The 20153-nt window shown below is 43.5% G+C and overlaps 1 protein-coding gene across 5 annotated transcripts in view; it reads right to left on the reverse strand.

Annotated features, from left to right (window-relative positions):
• LOC147611801 (magnesium transporter, putative (DUF803)) overlaps positions 1-20153 on the reverse strand; it is a 105528-nt gene that overhangs the window by 17370 nt on the left and 68005 nt on the right. For 4 of the 5 annotated variants that reach the window (XM_086783641.1, XM_086783642.1, XM_086783640.1 and 1 more), the window contains exon 4: positions 15050-15138. In XM_086783641.1, coding sequence (XP_086639767.1) covers positions 15050-15138 — 89 coding nt within the window. Of the gene's footprint in view, positions 1-11097; positions 11945-12068; positions 12231-15049; positions 15139-20153 lie in introns of those variants that run through there. The other variant, XM_086783643.1, reaches the window with a different exon arrangement.

Genomic DNA, 20153 nt, shown 5'->3' on the forward strand with positions numbered 1-20153 from the left:
TATAAGACGTCGATATACTGACCATTTCCAAGAGACTTTCTTACCACGTCTTTTCTCTTTTTCTCATCACAGAATGAAACATAATATGTTCTGGCTATTCCATCCCTGTTGGATCTTTCAATACACACTCCTTTGGGGGGTTTGGGGGGTAAACTTGTACATGGTTTTCATAAATTGTCATGGAAGGCATTATATATCCACTAGTAATCTGAAAGGTCCAACCGATAAGATACACGGTTCATCTTCTTAGTTTCTTGCAGAGGTCCATATACCATCATGCCCTGACTTGGACAATCCAAAGATAAAATCCATAACAATACTCTCCCATAGAACATTCAATGGCTAGCTTTTGTCGATCAAACTTTGACCTTCTGACAAAACATTCTTAAACATTAAGTTCAATGTCCTTTCTCATAGTAGGCCAATAGAAGTAGCTCTCCAAATCTTGAAGTGTAGTCAAGGTGCCTCTGTGCCCCATGTAGGGAGGAGCATGGTACTCTTCCATTACTTTGGCCTCAATTCCTCGTGGCATACATAACCTCGGTTTGTATCATAAGAAAACCCTACTTGTTGATGACATAAAAAAGTCACCAAATCTCTAATCTGCAATCTATTCCAAAACATCTTTGAAATCCTCTTTGGTAGCATAAGCATCCTTCATCAAAGTGAAATCCATATGGTAACCCATAGAAACCGCATGGCTCAAGAGTCTCCAAGATAATGCATCTACTTCCTTGTTGTCTTTGACGTTCATAGGCCGTAGCATGGCCTTCTTGGTTCAAGACCGTTCCAATGCAATCTCATCATGTTCAACCACAAAAAGGTCTAGAATAACCAACACTGGTCCTTTGCTAGCATAAAGTCTCAATGCTTCAAAGGATTCTCTTTAAACTTGGGTCCACAAAGATTCCACGGCTTTATTTGTCGAAACATGCAATGGGCTAAGCACCATTGCAAACCATTCGTCAAACTTCCTGGTATGATGTCAATCTAATGATCTTCTGATCTCTCTCGCTTCATTGCCTTCCTTTCCCTTACCTATCCTGAGGAAACTGCAATGCAACTAAGAGAACAGTAGCTTCCTTGTCTCCTTCATGAGAAATAGAGCGGGTATCTCTAGATTCTTCTGCAATGGTGACTCCTTTGGCCTAAGGATAGGCTTCAGCAACTTCAACTCCTTCGGCTTCGGTGGCTCGATCCTTGATGAAATCTTCAAACATTCGAGCCCTTCTTTGATCTTTTATCTTCCTGGCTCTCCAATGTAGGAATTCTTCATCTTGGAGAAACTGTCTAAATTGTTGAAAGTCATGGTACTCTTCTGATGCCATGGCCGTGGTCACATGAGTAATGGATCGATAGCCCTAGTTTCCATCTTGAAGTCATGTACTGGTGTTCCCTTCATTAGGCCATTGGTCTCCTTCTACTCTCGACGTGGCTCTCTCACCCCAAGAAGAAACTTTCAAGAGAATCCTGCTCTGATACCGCTGTAAGCCCAGCGGGGCATGCCGAGACAGACTCAACCATGTATCCAAGAGATAAAGATGTAGAGAGGGGGGAGAAAGAAGGGAATAGGGATCTTGCACAGTACACTACACCGAGCGGGGAACAAGCCACGTCCCCTTTCAAGAATTTATTCAAGGACAATCCACGGGCACGCTGGCCAAAATCAATACAATAATGAATACAAAAGCAAACAAATATGTCGATGTAGAATCCCTAAGTCGAAATCGGTGTCAAGGCACAAGATCTCTGATGCCGAGCACACCACGGGGATGACCCACAAGTATCTCTCACCAGGCTAGTACCAAATCCAATATCCAAATCCAATGAATCCAAATCCAAGTCCAATGAATCCAAATCCAGGTTCATATCCAAGTCCAAGTTCATGTCCAAGTCCAAGTTCATATCCAAGTTCTAGTTCCAATCCAAATCCAAGTCCAAGTTCTAGTCCAAGTCCAAATCCAAATCCAAGTCCAAGTCTAAATATCACTCACTCATCCCATGAGTAATCTCCACAATTCCTACAACCTTATCGATGAAGAAAACCATGAAAAAGCGCTTTCTGGCAAGAAAACTAATATAAAACCAGTTTTAATGGTTTTTGGGCGATAACCTCCAAAGCAATTTTTAGGGTTTTTGAAGCAGTTTAGGGTTTCCAAAATTTTTAGGGTTTTTGAAATTTTCAGTCCGTACAGTTCCGTTCTGATGTACTGATCCGTATAGCCGTACGGACATATAATGACATGGCACTACAATTGATAGGGTACTGTGAATCAGCAGGCAGCGATGAAAAACTCCATGATTTGGTTCATGATCAAGTAGATGATCTCCATGCTTCAACGAAGATGGCAACACGATGAAGTGGTTCTTCTTCAACATGATGCTCAAGAAAGACTCATGCTTCTTTTATACTTAGGGAAGCCTTGCTTTTGCCAAAAAGTGATGCTTTTGCTTTGCTTTTGCCTTTTACTTTGCTTTTGATCTTTTTAATGATAAAATATTTCTCAACTTTAGTTAAAAGTTCTTGTTTTGCTTTTCTAGCTTCAAGGCCTTGCTTTATGGCCCTGGAGTAGCTTTTTGAAAAAGCAGCTTTTAGCTTTTGGTCCGGCTCAGTCTCCTCTTTCCAATGGTGCCCTTGGCTCGTGGTCAACCCTGTTTGACTTTTTGCTTTTTCTTGCTTTTTGATCAAGAATGATGCTTTTTCTTAATCAAACCTTATGGACCCTGTCCCCATGTCTTCTTCCACCTGTCTGGTGTCCAGACATGGGTTTCATCATGTGAAATAGAGCTAGGAGGGCCAAATAGTTACATATGGATTGAATGATAATGTGTCCAAGTACAAAAGATAAAGTACACCTCATAAGTGGATAAGAGAGTGTACACATGCACAGGGGAAAAAACCTCCTAGTGACGAAAAAAGTGCCCCGGCGAACTAAGTGTGTTCATACACATCACTACCTGTCTACAGTCCGCCACCCCTGCCCAATGGGCAGCTACAAAGCCTGCTGAGGTCTTCGCTCTCCAAGAACATATCTAAAGGAGTGGCTAGGGGAGGCTAGCTGCTAGTGAGGATGAGGCTATCGTGGAGCATTGTAGCTAGGTGGCACACTAGGGCCCTCTATGACCAAGACTCAATGATTGTCCCGTGCTCGTACACCTACACGGACGTGCCCACACTAGGTGGCCCATCTGGTGGCAAACAAAACATTGCCCAAGCAGTCTAGAAAACTCCACCGACTGCAAGAAGAGAATGTCGTTGAGCTTGGGCTTGGGAAGGGGGGGGCGGGGAAGGGGTCTTGGCATGGGAACTTGCAAGGATGGTTCTCCAGAGAGGCAAAGAGCCCAACTACCTTTGCAACCCCGTGAGGGAGGAGTCAAGAACCTAACCCAGGAAGCGCCCAATCGCCAAGAGAAAGGTGTAGGAAGCAAACCGAGACGGGGAACCCTGTAACCGCCACTAGCAAGTCTTCCTTTGCTCTCACTCGACAAAGTAGATCTGGGAGCCCCCCACAGTACACTGCAAGTGGGCTCGATCACACGGTTTTCATTGCCACAGTGGATAAGTGGTGAGTCAAACTTGATCTTCGACGAATAGGACATCTAAGATATGCCCTTGCTTGTCGACTAGGGAAGCTTACAAGAGATCACGTATTTGTTCGCAGGCTCGTTTGTGGCCAACGTGTTTGGAAATTAGAGCAGTGGCTTTGAGGAATGTCACTGAGGGAGCAAGGAGCTATTTGCAAGCTCATTTGTGGCCAACGAATTTGCAAATTAGAGCACTGGCTTTGAGGGAGGCCACTGCGGAAGCAAGGAGCTGGACATCCGCAACAAATAGACAACATTTCATGGCGTCTCGAACAGGGTAGCTAGAGCGATTGGCATGAAGTCTCTCTCTCTCTCTCTCTCTCTCTCTCTCTCTCTCTCTCTCTCTCTCTCTCTCTCTCTCTCTCTCGTGCTTTTTCATTTTGTTGGGATGACAGAGGATACCCCATACAGGTACTCCGATTTGTCTCATAGGCCGAGTTCGGTCTTTTGGAAGACGTTAATAAAATCTTTCTTTCTTTCTTTCTTTCTCTCTCTCTCTCTCTCTCTCTCTCTCTCCCCCCCCCCAAAAAAAAACCCAAAAAAAAAAAAGAGATAATGCTCAAAAAAGAAGGGGGATGCTCCCTCCATGGATGGAAAGAGAGAATGCTCAAAAAAGAAGGGGGATGCTCTCTCCATGGATGGACATCATTGAGGAAGCGAGGAGCTATTCGCAAGCTCATTTGTGGCCAACAAATTTGCAAATTCGAGCAGTGGCTTTGAGGGGGGCCACTGAGGAAGCAAGGAACTAGACATCCGCAACAGATAGACAACATTTCATGGCAATCTCAAATAGGGTAGATGGAGCGGCTGCCATGAAGTCCGGTCCCCCCCCCCTCCCCTCCCCCAAAAAGAGAGAGAGAGAGAGAGAGAGAGAGAGGGAGAATGCTCAAAAAAGAAGGGGACTGCTCCCTCCAAGGATGGCCACTCTCGGGGGGAGACTACATCTAGGGGGGAGGTCTAGTGCCAAGTGATGTCACCATCCCTACTCGTGAGGAAGGGGCCACTACTCCAAGTCCGCACGGCATTGCCACATGTGGTATGAGTCTCCTATCAATCGATCCCACTATCCAAGAAGGGTGTGAATAATATCCGAGGAATATCCTAAAGTGCACACCTCTCAGCCACACCTCTACAAACCAAGATGACATGATCAGAATCTTTGCCCTCAAAGAAAATATGTGGGCCAAAATAAGCAAGCTAAGCAATAGCACCCCATGTACCACAAACTAGTCCTCTCCTCAATCTTCCCAAGAGATGGGATGTAGAAACCCAGATCCTCTGTTCTGCTATGCATCCCCATGAGCAATGATGTACTATCGAAGAAGATGTTGTACATCTGGGACAGGGTGTAGGATTTGAAGCCTAATGTGTGTATTCAAAACTACAATGGATCAAAAGCTAAATACTTCATGGTGATAATGGAAGCATGATTAGGGCTACGAGATTAACAGAATATATAATGACGCAAAATGACAATAGGCAAAAACACGCATATTTGCTTTGTATTAGATGCGCCTTAAGTAGGCAAAAGGTTCAAGCAGTGTGCAGCATCGCTTAGATCTGCAGGTTGCATATTCTCCTCCACAATCTTCTCCATGAAATTAGCTCCTTGATTCTTTCAATCAAAGTAGATACTCTCGAGCTTCCCCTTTTATGCTTGATGAAAGTGTTTAACCAAATAACTCCTATAATTGCTAAAACAACCATAGGAAATTCAACACATGTTTGGGCACTATTTCTAACACCCTTCCATGAACCGAACATGGGTAAAGTTAAAAAAAGGCTTCAGATGACCAAACTAGAATGCCTTCCCACAATCAAAGGTAGGTACAAAGTTGGAGATGCAATGGTTATGATGACCAAGGTGAGTTTGCCATACATAAAGATGGCTATCTCACTAAGCCATAGACGCCCATATAAAAGATGGTACATCATATAAAAACTCTTGGGTTACAATGCCATAAAAAGAGTATAGAAGCTTAAATAAAAAGATGTGAGAGTAGAATGGGCTGAATCCATGACCATCAAAAAGCATAATCATAGTCATCAAAGCAAAGGTTGGCCTCATGGATGGCCTTCGATGAAGCATCCTCTTCTTGATTCTCTTCAGCAATATAGGCTTTTTGGGCCTTTTTCTTTGCAAAACAAAATCCTCAAGATGTCCTTGTTTGCCACAAAGCACCTGAAGATCTTCTTGGTTTGGGGAGTGGCTTTCGAGGATGAGGCTTGCCCTTTGACAAAATAAGCACCATCAATAAGATGCTCACTCTTCTTTAGAATCCTCTTGTCTTCTTCCAAGAGAGAAGCTTCAATGTCAATGAGGGATAGAGTAGGAAGATTTAAAAGAGTTGTGACAAGGGTTGAATATTCATCAAGATGTGGCACGCTCTTAATCAACACAATAATTTTCTCATCATCTTCTATTTCCTTCTTGATTCCTATGAGTTGTGTTAAGAGACTTTTAAAATCATTAACATGGGAAGGCATAGTAGTTGTGGAGTCCTTTTGAATCCCAAAGAACTTCAATAGAAGACTAATCTTGGAGTGTTTACAAGTAGCAACAAATAATTTATCCAGGGTTTCCCATGCATCTTGAGATGCATCACAAGTGTAAATGTGATGTACAAAAGTGTCAACCAAGTGTTCCCCTATAATGCCTAGTGCCTTCTCATTCTTTAAATCCCATTGTGGGCTACTCTCTCTAGTAGTAAGTCTTTCCTCTTTTCCATGAACAATGTTCCACAAGCCCTTTTTCATGAGATTGAACTTCACCTTGTTTTGCCAAGAATGAAAGTTGTTTCACAAGCCCTTTTCATGAGATTAAACTTCACCTTGGTTTGCCAAGTGTGAAAGTTCTCCCCTCCAAACTTTTCTCTCACCTCACTAGGACCCATAGCAAGGTCTTACCTACAAGAGCAAGGGCAGTATCTAATGCTTCACAAGTTTGGCTCAAAAAACACAAGTGTTTAAACTAAATAATTATAACCACTTAAAGTAATCTCCACAAGAAAGTTAATAGCCCATATCTTCTTTCATATCCCTTGTTCCATACAAATAAAGGTTTGATGCAAGATAAGGATTGAAACCCATTTTAATGTCTTCTTTATAATACCAGGGTTTCTTTGGATTTCACACTTTTCTAGAAGCTCTATTAATTCTTCTTCTAATGGGCAGTTTCTCTCTCCTAGAGGTGCTCGACGGAGATTTGGAGGATTGGTTGACTGAAGATAATGATGAGTTTTCACTCTTAGAAGATAGAATGTTAATGATTTCAGCCACACTCTCGCTACTAGTGGACATTACTTATAAGTCATGAAGAAAGCCAAGGTGAGTTCGGAATCAGCAAGTTCGGAATCAGCAGGTTTGGAATAAGCAGGTTCGGAATCAGCTGGACGGAATCAGTGCGACATATCGGAATCATTCGATATCAGCAAGACATGTCGGATTCAACCAAGTCACTCGGAATCAACAAAACAAGTTGGAATCAACAAGACATGTCGGAATCAGCTCAACAGTCCGAATCAGCCGGGCAGTCGGAATCAGCTGATCAGTTGAAATCAGTTTGTTGAGGAAGACTTGATGAAAATTCCTTACCTAATATTTTGGCTGCTTGAGCGCACCGTGAGGAGCTAAAAAGACGTCGGCTATGAGCTGCAACTATGCAAAAGTGGCAAGCTAACATCGGATGCTAAACTTTGACGTCTGCTGAATGTCAATGGCTGGAGGAGGCACTGCCTCAGAGGATGTTGTTGATCATTGATGGCATGGGCTATTGAAGAGAAGCACAGCTGAAGAAGAACGTTGAACAACAGATCAAAACGACAATGATGCAAACAAGGGAGCTACAATAATTGTAGTAGTTGAAGGCAACAATTCTGCTATTGTTTATTAGTCAGCAGAGGTGACGGTAGAGAGCAACGTAGCAGAAACGGTGTCTGGCTCTGATACCGTTTATTGAAAACTACAATGGATCAAAAGCTAAATACTTCATGGTGATAATGGAAGCATGATTAGGGATACGAGGTTAACAAAATAAATAATGAGGCGGAATGACAGTAGACAAAAACACGCATATTTGCTTTGTATTAGATGTGCCTTCATATAGGCAAAAGGTTCAAGCGGTGTACATCATTGATTAGATCTGCAAGTTGCATATTCTCCTCCACAATCTTCCACGAAATTAGCTCCTTGATTCTCTCAATCAAAGTAGATGCTCTCGAGCTTCCCCTTTTATGCCTGGTGAAAGTGTTTTATTAAATGACTCCTATAATTGCTAAAACAACCTTGGGAAATTCAGCACATGTTTGGGCACTATTTCTAACAGTATGTGAACCACCTCTTAAGGTGTGAACCACCTCTTATGAGAAGATAGGATAAGTATGCCACATGTCATTAGTATAGTGTGTGTGATTCCTAAGGGTCAAAAGATAAGGCTACCAACCTACAAAAGCATGTACTCGTGAAGAGTTTAACCAATCATCTCATTGAATCGTGCAACATATGCTCTCTCGAGCTTCACCATGTTTTCTCTCTCAGCTAATGCTGCTCTCATGTTTCTATGTTTTTAGTATTCCACGATGAGTTTCCATGGAAGATTTTGTATCACCCCAATGAGATAGCTATATACCTAGATGAATCCAAGAACATGCCCAAATTCACCTTTTAGGAACGTGCATGTTATATACTCATGGTAGTCAACCCACAAGACTATATAACTATCAACTCCATTATGCATAGTATGGACTAGATACTACGACATCCCCCTACCCACACTAGGCCTCCTGGACACGTAAGTGTCCGGGCTCTCTCACCCTCACTAACGACATCAGTGCCCAATAGTGGGTGTAGAACACTGTATCAAGATATGCTCTCTCACACACACACACACATAAGAGCATATATTCACACAAAGCCCTTCGTACTGAGTTTCTGTCAAACCTCCAGAGATGCAGGGCAGACTCAGCCATAATGAAGCCTAGCACTAAGGGAAGTAGCAAATAGAAAGAATTAGTACAGCAAATAAGTAGTTGATAGGGCAAATGCACCGCTAAAGATAGAAAGAATTAGCACAATATCAACTGGCCGCAACTCAAACGAAAACTTCACAATGTGAAATCTGCATGTCCGCTAACACGCCTGAATTATATACCTAGATGAATCCAAGAACATTACCAAATTCACCTTTTAGGAACGTGCATGTTATATACTCATGGTAGTCAACCCACAAGACTATATAACTATCAACTCCATTATGCATAGTATGGACTATCAACCCCAGTGAGAAGCTATGTTTATGTTTTCTTTCTGTTTTATTTTCCATTCCATGATGAGATATGCCATGGACATTATTGTATCACTTTGGTCTCATAGGCCCATTGGGTCATTAGTAGACCTTAATATATCTTTCTTTCTTTCTCGTATATGTTCCACCTCACTGTCGGCACAACACCACCACTTGGGACCACCATGCAAAGCGAACATGGACAACATGCAGGGCGCACACTCTGCCCCGGCCCTCGGCCTGCTACTCCGCCCAGCTGGCACTGCTAGTACTTAGACAACCGCCTCCGCCCAAACGGCGCCTCTAGTGGGCAACCTCCTGCCTCTGCCTGGTCACCTCCGTCCAATCGGCATCTCTAGTGGGCATATCTCCACCTCCCAACCACCACCTGCCTCCACCAACTGTTCACATGCCTTTGCCAACGCGGGCCTTCACCTGTCTGCCAGCTGACTTTGCGTCCCCTACCTGGCTTGTTCTCTACCACACATGGCAGCCACACACCCATTTGATGCTGCCTCCTTGCCTCTGGCACTCACAGCAAGAGAAGCTTCCTCGATGACATGTGCCTACAAGTGCCACAGTCATGGAGTTCGACACTATTTCAAGGCTCCCGACAGATCACATGACATGTCCAAATACGCACTTTAGCATTTATAACATTTGGGCTTTTTTCAAGTACAGCATCGTGGATACCAACAGAGCCAAGATGGCAATTGAATAATTCAATGGAAGTAACTTCCCAACATGGCAAATAAAGATGTGTCTCTTGATGATAAGAGACGGCGTCTAGAATGTGGTCAATGGCACAGACCTCAGACCAAGCGATGGAGTGGACATGTGGAATGACCGTAATGACAAAGCCATGGCTCTCATCGGGCTCAAGTTGTTTGAGAACCCGATTCACCATGTGGATTTCACCAAAAGTCAAAGAAGGTATGGGACAAGTTGAAAAACGTGTTCGGTAATAAAATCATTAACTCCAAAGTCTTCCTTAAGCAAAAAAAAAAATCGGCTTAAACATGAATGAAAGAGAAACTTTGGGAGTCGCTATGGATGAAGATGACAAGAAAGTTGTGCTTCTATCAAGTATAGAAGAGATTTCAAAATTCTTTGAAACCTGATTGTACTAAGGGTGACTCGGGAAATGGCGTATGTGAGATAATTGCAATTCTCATAGACGAAGACCATCACAAAGAGCAATCTGAGATTTCCTTTGAGTCAGACAGGGCCATGTTCACAAAGGGGAAAGGGAAAAGAACAACCAGATGAGGATAGATGCTTCAAGAAGATGGCCAAGAAGCAAGAGAAGGTGCATGAAACCTGATGGGAGAAGATGAAGAAGAAGTCCAAGAAGCACGAGCATCCTCAGCAGTAGAACATGCAGCTACTGTCATGGATAATCTTTCTCTAAAGAAGGAAGATTATGATTGGGCTTTTTAAAAGCTGATGTATGTGGATCATGGGTTCTCTACTCGGTGGTCCCCCAAAATTGATTGAAATAAATGTTGTGTCATTCTTTCCTTCAATGTATGAAATAAGCCTTGAATCTTATAAAAGGCTCCATTTTTTTGCATACCCCTTTTCAGATAAAGGGAGGTTTGTCCTGAGAAAAGCCGGGACTCGACAAATGGTGAAGGGGCCGTCAATTGTAGCACGCATGTCCTCTAAGATCATCTAAGGCAAGAAATCCCAAATCTTCTATTACACTCTCTTTCTCTTGGGTATGAGCACTCTCTCTCTGGGGGAGGGGGGGGGGGGAGGAGGGCACGGAGAGGGGGGGTGTGTGTGGGGGGTATATCAGCCTCTCTTGTAAGGAGATGGCTATAAAAATTGGAAGCAATCCTTTCAACCATGTCAGGCTTCAAGTGGAGTATACCATAAGTGTCCTGCTACTGTCTTACACTTTCTCTACTATGAATAAACCATGAATAGCAAAGAAGCATTTGTTGATCTATTTCCCATCGAAGTCCAAAATGACTCCTTGGGGATGATAGCAAAACTCTGTTCACTGCTCCAAGCTCAGCCCTGACAATGCATAAGGTATCTGCAATCTACTAGGCATCAGCGTACATTTCATGTTCCCTCTGCAATACAGATAATCTACATCTGATACTCTCTCTCTATCAATGACATCATGTCTCCTCCAGAAGAAACACTGGGAATAAACGTGGGTATCCTTCGCCTCCCTAATTTGAGCTTTGCATTGATAGGCTCGAGACTACGGTTCAAGGTTGATGTGTACGTACTGTACGTTGCGTATATGTACGTACTGTACGGTGTTCCGTACAGTAAAATTTTTTATGTACGTAAAAATACGTACCATTGGCAAACAATAGGACATTCAACACCTTTCTACATTTAAGGTACATAAAAGTTTAAAACATTCAAGAATCAAAATAAACCACTTTGCATGTAGTATGTACTAATTTCAAAACACACATCATATACTTGACACAATGGCTGTCTAGACAAAATAGACGTAGAAAGGCTCATACTAGAGCATACAAATAACAAATGTCTGATGTCAACCTAAAAGGCTCATACTAGAGCATACAAATAACAAATCATAAATGTCTGATGTCAAGAGTCAAGACTCAAAAGTAAAAAACACTAAGCAATAACAAAGAGTCTCAACTCGACTCTCGAGACTCTACTCTCTGAATCTCAAAACTCCTCATCGGATGAGGATGATGACACTCCTGAAGAGAGCAAGTCCCCATCTGTCAGGACGTTGCCCTCTTCATCATACTCTGGCTCTGCCATCATACTCTGCTGTCCTGGATCATCATCCTCCGTAGGCTGAATGAGAGGAACAGCCTCATTTGCCCGTCTCCGAGGAGTACGGACAGGAAGCTTTTCTCGCCGAATGGTCTCTCGTCGTGAAACTTCTGGATCTGCATCTCGCCCGACTAACGGGAGACTGAGAACTCGCGCACGTGACCTCGTAACACGTCGATCCACACTCTCCAGCTCTCTGTGCAGCATGCGAATAATCTCCTCCTGATCGTTTCTCACAAGCTGCTGCTCAGTCTCCTCTGCACTCCCCTCCGAGACCAACTTCAATTTTGATGGATCTGTCTGTTAAAAAACAAAATGCAATTCAGTGTTCACATTATTAACAGCGTACAAAGTAGTAATTAGTAATTACAAATATTCGCTTGTAATATGTATAAACGCTAGCCCAAAGTTTCAACTTTCTAACCTGCTTGGGTGTCCCCAAAGCGTGGTAATCTCGCACAAGCTTCATATTTGCTCGGCAGTAGACTAATCTCTCTAGCTGTGCAGTGCTGAGTCGATTACGGATCTTCGTGTGAATTAGCGAATAAGCGCTCCAATTGCGCTCGCATCCACCAGCAGAGCAATCCTGCATGTCACATGTGCAATGTGACGTGTCAATGGTGACAAATTACAATGGACATTGGACATGGTCATAGACAATAGACATTGGACAATGAACCATGGTCCCAGGTCCATAACACATGTATGGAAAATGTAAAGATAGAAAACTTTACCTGTGAGAGAACACGTAAAGCGATACGAGTGAGCTTTGGAAGACCTTGTCTTCCATAACTCTGCCACCATGTAAGAGAGAACTTCGTTGCCTCCGGCCTCAACGCCACAGCTCTAGTAAAGGATGACCCTAAATTATTTTCATAGCTAGCGAGCTCTGCATCAATGTCCAACTGCTCATCCTCCTCGCAAATCAAGCCAATGTACGCATCCTTGCCCTTTAGTAGACTCCTGTCATTAAAAAGAGTTGGCTTCTTGTAGAAAGGATGAAGCAATGCAGCCATCGCATGAATGGGCCGACTCATAAATGTCCATCTCTTGTCTACAATAGCCAAGATCTCTTCCCGACTGTAAAAGCATTGACGCAACATTAGTTAACAGGCTGAATTTTGATTATAGTATTATACTAAATATTTAATAGAGTAATCATTACAGAAGCAAGTACATACCGATCAAGCGCCAGTGATCTGCAGCCTCTGATGTGTGTCTTCATCTCTGAGAAGAGATGATAGACTAGGCCCATGGTGAAGCCCTCCATGTCTGTGACACGCAGCAACACATAAATTGGCTGCAATGCTACTATCATAGCCTGCACCTCCGACCAAAGGACTCATCAAGCACCCGCCGCTGTATGTATCTAGTGGACTCCTCCTGTGCGTGATGCATCTCTCTCCACTTCGGGTCCACTACTGTCTGTAGAAGTGGATCCCTCACTGCATAGAGTCGCTGCAACACAAGATACATATATGCAAATCTGGTCTTCAAGGGCCGCACCATGTCAAGTGTACTGTGACTCCTAAAGATAGCCAATGCCTTGTGCTTTTTGCGGAAAAAAGTAGTCATTTTTGTGGCATCGGAAACAATAGGCAACACCCATGTTAACTTCCCAATGTCCTCCATCAACAAGTCAAGACAGTGAGCTGCACATGGAGTCCAAACAATGTTCTTAAACTCTGCCTCAATCGTCTCACCCGTAGCCTTGCAATTGGAGGCGTTGTCAGTAATAACCTGCACCACATTCTCTGGGCCAACCTCAAGTATAGCCTGCCGGATGTGCTCATAGATAAACTCACCTGTAATCCGCTCTCCAGCCTTTCCTGCATCAACAGCACGCAAGAAGTACGTGCCAAGGCAAGACGACACAAGAATATTAATGATGTGTCGCCTACGAATGTCACTCCAGCCATCTGAAATGATGGTGCACCCAAACTGCCCCCAACCTGCCTTCACTGGTACCAATGCCTTATCTATCAATGCTTTCTGCTCCTCAAGCATAGTGGTCCGCATCTTATTGTATTCCAACCCCGACCAATCCTCTGTGTGTCCAACCTGGGCTATGGCTCTGACCATCCTCTGCCACTGCTCAGTCCTCAAGACATGAAAGGAGATGTTGCACTCAATGAGAGTGCGAGCAATCTCCATCTCAGCCACTTTCTGGCGCTCCTTCACCCAAGAAAGAGAGGCCACTCGAGAAGGCAAGGTAGTCTGCCTTGGTGCATGCATCTCTCCATCATCCTCCACATAGTCCTGCTGCTCATGCATGGTACGAGCCCTCTTCCTACTGCCAGTGGGCTGCCCCTCCTGAACCTGTGAAGAACCACCCAAGTCTCCCAAGAGTGCATCATGGAGAGCATCCTGTGTCTTGACTACCTTTCACCTTTTTCCCTGCACCCATTGCTGGAAAATTCTCAGCAATCAACTTATCCCTAATGTCCTTTGGTACTGCCTTGCACCCTGCACAGTTATTGGTTGTGCCAATGCCTGTCAAGTGCATAACGACGCGAGAAATGGTACTGGTGAGCTGAAAGTTGCAATACTTGCATTGCCATCGTCGCGTGCCAGATCCAGCTTGCCCTGGCGTGTTGACAATGCGGATGACATTGGTGTGCTCTTGCCAATACGGGTTAGTTGGCTTAGGCATGATGGCTCTTGAGACTTTTGTCTGCACCTGCCAAGTGCGCAGCACATATGCAAGAGAAAGAGATAAGACTCAAGAGGGAGAGAAAGAGAGAGAGAGGAAGATGCTCAGTTTACCTACACGCACGCCTGGCGCCAAAGTTCCAACGCTGTGGTCGCCTGGTCTTTTTCGATAACTTTCTGCTCTCGCCTCTCTGTAACGCACGCTCTCTGGAGTCCAATAATCAAAGTTGAAAGGCCTAGTATGTACCCAAAGGCCAGCCGCCAGGCGGGCGCCCATTCAGACACGCACGTCGATTTTCAGCCAAAAAAACACCTCACGTACGGATCCGTACAGTACGGCCGTACGGTACGGAGCAGATCCGTACGTACGTATATATCAACCATGCTACGGTTCTTCAATATGCACACCAAGATAGTCAACAGCAGTGGTGGATAACTTACACTCCCTACGTGCAACCTATTCAAGTTGAGCATGCTTCTTGTCTTTTGAGCACTGGCATATGTATGCATGCATGCTTCTATGTGAGTCTGTACATACATGTGCGCAAGTTGGTTGAAAGTAGCCAAAGCTATTGTTTCCTATGCATGATGAGTTTGACAGTTTGAAACCTGGTAACAATCATAATGTTAAGAACTACACATTTAGAATCATTGTTAAATTGTATAGAATATCGATTAGAAGATCAAGATTAGTTAATAGTTTTAGACACTAATTATACAACTCTAGACAGTGGCTATATAGTTGATACCTACAAAAAGAAGAAATGCCCAAAGGATGAACCAGATTAAACGCAGAAGATGCAGATCTGAAGTCCTCTGCTCCTCTCCAGACATCCCTACACCTGTTGAGCACAAGAATAAGAGAAAAATAGACACATCATGCTGATTTACTTGGTAATTTTTCTTTGAGGAAGTTTATACCAATAACTCAAAATTTGACCCTTACATTGCACTAAAAATGAGTATACATAGACATAAAAGAACATTTTCCCAACAGAATATTCTGCGGTGTTCAACCTACTATTCTCAAGAGAGACTAATAACAGTGAGCAATGGGATCAAGCTTACATAGCTGTGGCATGCATATACTCTTCCTGGTACTTGTAGCATTACTATACGATAGGTGTCTCCTTCCAGCGCTGGCCGACAGCCTTCTGGTGTCCTCCACAAGTCTTTCCCTGCCCACTCTAGCGTCACATGCTCCAAAATCAGGTTCTTATCTCATTCTTTTATCTGTTGCACTTCAGGATCAGCTCTGAGATCAGCCATGTCTTGCACATGACACAGGCACAGTCGTACTAAGATGTACTGCATTGCTGTTAAGTGGTTAAAGGCATAGTACTAGTGGATTCTGGAAGCACTTCCTAGAATCGGTGCTAAACATATTGGCAAGAGAGAATCCTCAAGTATTGCAATGAGGTCCTTTTAAAGGCAGCCTGCAGATGGGTCTAGTGCTCAACCTACAGGTTGGCCAACTGGCTATACTGGTGCTGTCTTAACTCTGCCACCCTTGAAACTGGGACTCACAAATGCAAGTTTTCCTACCAGATCTTCTCTTAAGTTTTTTTGGTAAGTTTTTGAGAATGTGTCCAGGACCTGGCCGACTGACTTCCCAAGGTCTTTTAAAGGCGCATGTTGCTCATTGATTAGATCATTCAATCCAGCCATGATTGGGTCTTAGACTTGGGAATAGAATAGGGTTTACTACCTTTTCATGATGGCAGCCTATGGCTGTAAGATTGTACTACCTTTTTGTACATTATGAATATTCTAACTCCTCAGCTCTCTCTCTTTCTCTTCTGTATGCGTTTTGCATCAGGTTGTTCCACGATGGTGTTTAGGGCTGAAAGAAGATTGTGATATTGGTATCAGAGCATCATGCTCAGCAAGGCTAAACCCAAGATGAAGGTGCACAGTCCAAGGAAAGGAACCCAAGACATTAAAGAATTCCTAGGAGGTTGGTTCGTGGTATTCCACAAAACCCAAGGGAATGGTAGTCCTGTGAGTCGGGTCCCACTTGGGTCACACCAAGAAAGGCTTTCAGGCAATGGTTCCAAGGGAGGATAATTAGTGGAAGTGCCGTACTCATACTCAGGAAAGAAGACCAAAAAAAGTGTTCAGGGACAGGGTAAGAATGGAAAGGAGACAAGATGGAACAGAGGCACATATCTTCATCGGAGTTAAAGTGGATTTGGAGACTGGGCGGGGTTTTCAGTGAAAAGGTTGCCAAGAAGGGAAAGATGACAAGTTTGGGACTCCATGAATAGACAATGGGATGATGACAGTCATCCAAGAACAGAATCTCGTCATCAAGTTTAGCAGAGGGGGATGTCATGTGCAAGACATGTGCAAGGCTGATCTCAGAGCTAACCTTGAAGCGCAAAAGATAAAAGAACAGAATCTCGTCATCAAGTTTAGCAGAGGGGGATGTCATGTGCAAGACATGTGCAAGGCTGATCTCAGAGCTAACCTTGAAGCGCAAAAGATAAAAGAATTAGATAAGAACCTAATTTTGGAGCATGTGATGCTTGAGTGGGCAGGAAAAGACTTGTGAAGGACACCAAAAGGCTGTCGGCCAGCGCTGGAAGGAGACACCTCTCGGCTGCAGTATTTTTGGGAATACGTGTCCAAGACCTAGCCGACCAGCAATCAGCCAATCCACTAGGACTTCCCAAGGTCTATAAAAGGTGCATGTAGCTCATTGATTAGATCATTCATTCCAGCCATGGGTCTTAGACTTGGGCATAGAATAGGGTTTACTACCTTTTCATGAAGGCAACCTATGGTTGTAAGATTGTTGTACTACCTTTTTGTACATTATGAATATATTGAATACTCAGCTATCTCTCTTTCTCTTCTATATGTGTTTTGCATCAAGTTGTTCCATGATGGTGTTTAGGCCATGAAACTCGTTTTGGTGGCTTTGAAACTCGTTTCACATTTCTATGTTGATACGTTTCATGTGCACATTGAAACCATATCGTTTCGTGTGGGGAAAAAGGTTGTGATTTTGTATTCTTTTTAGCTTTTATAATTCTTTCTCTTCTCTTCTTTCATCCTATTTGTTCTTTTCTCTTCTCTTTTGTATGTCTTCTTTGTTTACTGATGATAAATATGCTAATATCATCTTATAACTATTGGCCAGTACCTTCACATTTTATGTATATGATTGTTTTGGTCCAACATTTCATTGTCCACCTACTTGGTGTTGAAACGTTTTGTCCAAAATAAATCATTTCACCATCGTTTCGTTTTGATAGTGAAACGTTTCGCAGTGACCTTGGGAGTGAAAGGAGACTCCCAGTCCTTCTACAAGTGATAGCCTAAGACTTGCTTGCTTCTGCTCTTTTGTTCAGTTGCTCCATGCAAAACTAGAACCTCAAAGTGTTCAGACTAAAACCCAAGCAAGGTGGTTCATGTGACATGGGTGCTCGCGGAAGCATGTTTATGAATTGATTGATTGCAATTAGCACCTAATCAGAGACTTAAACCCATGCACAAACTACTGCTTCTTCTTGCTCAATACATAGTAGCAAGACTTTATTCACTAGTAGATATTGCAAAAAACCATAAGAGAGTTATTGAGAGATTTCATCACTCCAGCCAGGCACTAATCTACCATGTCTTACTAACATGAAATATGTACAATGCTGAAATAGATATACTCACTAGTAGCCCTGCTCTTGAGCTCTCAATGACTCAATGATGATCAAATATGACTTCGGTCTAGACTCCTATTTATATTGTCTAATGTTGGTGAGTTGGCTACCAACTCTACCAAGCCTAATAATAATGTCCAACTACGTGTTTTCACACAATAACCCAAGAACTCTATCCACACTGGGCTGCTCATTGGGCGCCTGGAAAATATTACAATGAACTGGCACAAAAGCCCTTACAAACACATGAATCCGACCACGTACTTGACCTTTGAGCCGACCAATGAGCAAGGGCCAAAACCAATGGACATAGCATGACATCCTCTGGTAGCTGACAGCAAAGTGCCTATGCTGGAGAGGATGCACATGCAAGAGTCATGGGCATCGCAGCAGAGGGCTTGCCTAGGAGCAAAACCCTACAAGAAGCTAAGTTGTGTGTGAAAATGTACCTAAACCATGCAGCCCAAAAAGGGCCGACTTCTTTGTTTGGCCGACTTCTTTGCTGGGCACTTTAATTCTCAGATATAAATGAGACCTCGTTTTATGGGACAGCAGTTCTTTCTGCTTATCCGGAGTCTCACATAGAGCTCCTGTACTGGAATTCATCTTTTATATTCACAACACCATTGCATATTGTGTTTTACTCTGATCTTTCATATATTTGGTTCTTTGGTCTCTTTTGCCCTCACATGGTATCAGAGCAATCGTGAGCAAAGGGATCGAGGACCTAGAAAGAACACACCATGGATCGTCTACCCTCGATTCCGGAGGATCAGCTTTTTATACCAGATATTGACTCCCCTTATTCCGATATAGATCACACAGAGGATGGAACTCCTTATTCACTGGAGAGCCATGTTTGAGGTCTTTCATTTTGGGAGACGACCAACCTACTTTTACCCACTCACCCTCTCTCCAAGCTTATCAGCCGTCACTTCCAGAGGAGGATACATGCCCACAGCCAGTGTGCCAGTATTGGACCCAGGTATTCAGTCTCAACTGGAGAGCTCTGCTTCTCACTCTAGCCGACAAACTGGACTTCGGTATGGGGCTCTTTCTTAGGAAGGACACGTACCTCCTCGATCGTTCGGAGATCCATCATCATCTATGTCGATGACCGCGTCACGTTCGTATGTGCCTATTAGTACGTATGTTCCTAACTCTACATGGGTATCTTCTTCTGTGGCACAGGTTCAACAAACGGTACCATCAAATACCCTCGATCCCTGGAATTTTGTGAACCCTAATACAAGAGGATCTAGGAGTATAACTCATTCTCCGACTTCCGGTGTTCAAGCAGGTAACACTGTTTTCTCCTCTGGTTCACTTTCTGTTCCAACTCCTAATGTGTTATGGAATACTGCCCAAATTCAAACTCAAAACCCTCCCTCCCAACCCATACCTCTTCCTACTAGTGTTGGCATGCAGTCATCACTGCCTGCACCTCTTTTGGGTCCTGCGTATGGTTTCCACCCATCCCAGTTAGCTTTTAACACGTCGCCCTCTATCACTGTGGTCTCACCCAGCATTCCAGGGTTTCAGAAGAATGTGATATGATGTAAAGAGATGTGATGTGACATGAATATATGTGGATGTGAAGTGATAGATATGAATGAACGGATAGATGTGGGTAGTCGTACATGTGAACGATTGGATGGATGTGGATGAATGAGATGAGATGATGGATGTGGATGAATGAGACATGATGGGGATGTGATGTAATGTGGATGGGATGAATGAGATATGCTGTGGATAGATGTGATGTGATGTAGTGTGGATAGAATGTATGTGATGGCATGGTGAGGAGAATGAATGTGATGGATATGAATGAATGTGATGTGATGGATGTGAATGGATAGAGGTGATGTGATGTGAAATTGATAGATGTGAGTGAATGAGATGTGATGTAATGTGATGTGAATCGGGATGCGAATGGATGAGATGTGAATGGATGAGATGTGACATGATGTGTTGTGAATCGGGATGTGAATGAATGAGATGTGATGTGAAATGGATGTGATGTCCTGTAATGTCCTCAAATACCATCTAGGTATATGTCTGACCTGTAGAGCCTGTTGCCTCATATTTGGCTCAACTTCTAGCTCAATCTCCTGCTGAATTTCTCCACCACCTTCATGATTAGCTGGCTGCCCTGCACCCTCATGGGTTGGATCACCAACTGTGGAATGAAACTCCAT

Source organism: Cibotium barometz, chromosome 46 (genome assembly GCF_041138505.1).
Source record: "Cibotium barometz isolate CiBa-2024 chromosome 46, ASM4113850v1, whole genome shotgun sequence".
Classification (NCBI taxonomy): Eukaryota; Viridiplantae; Streptophyta; class Polypodiopsida; order Cyatheales; family Cibotiaceae; genus Cibotium; species Cibotium barometz.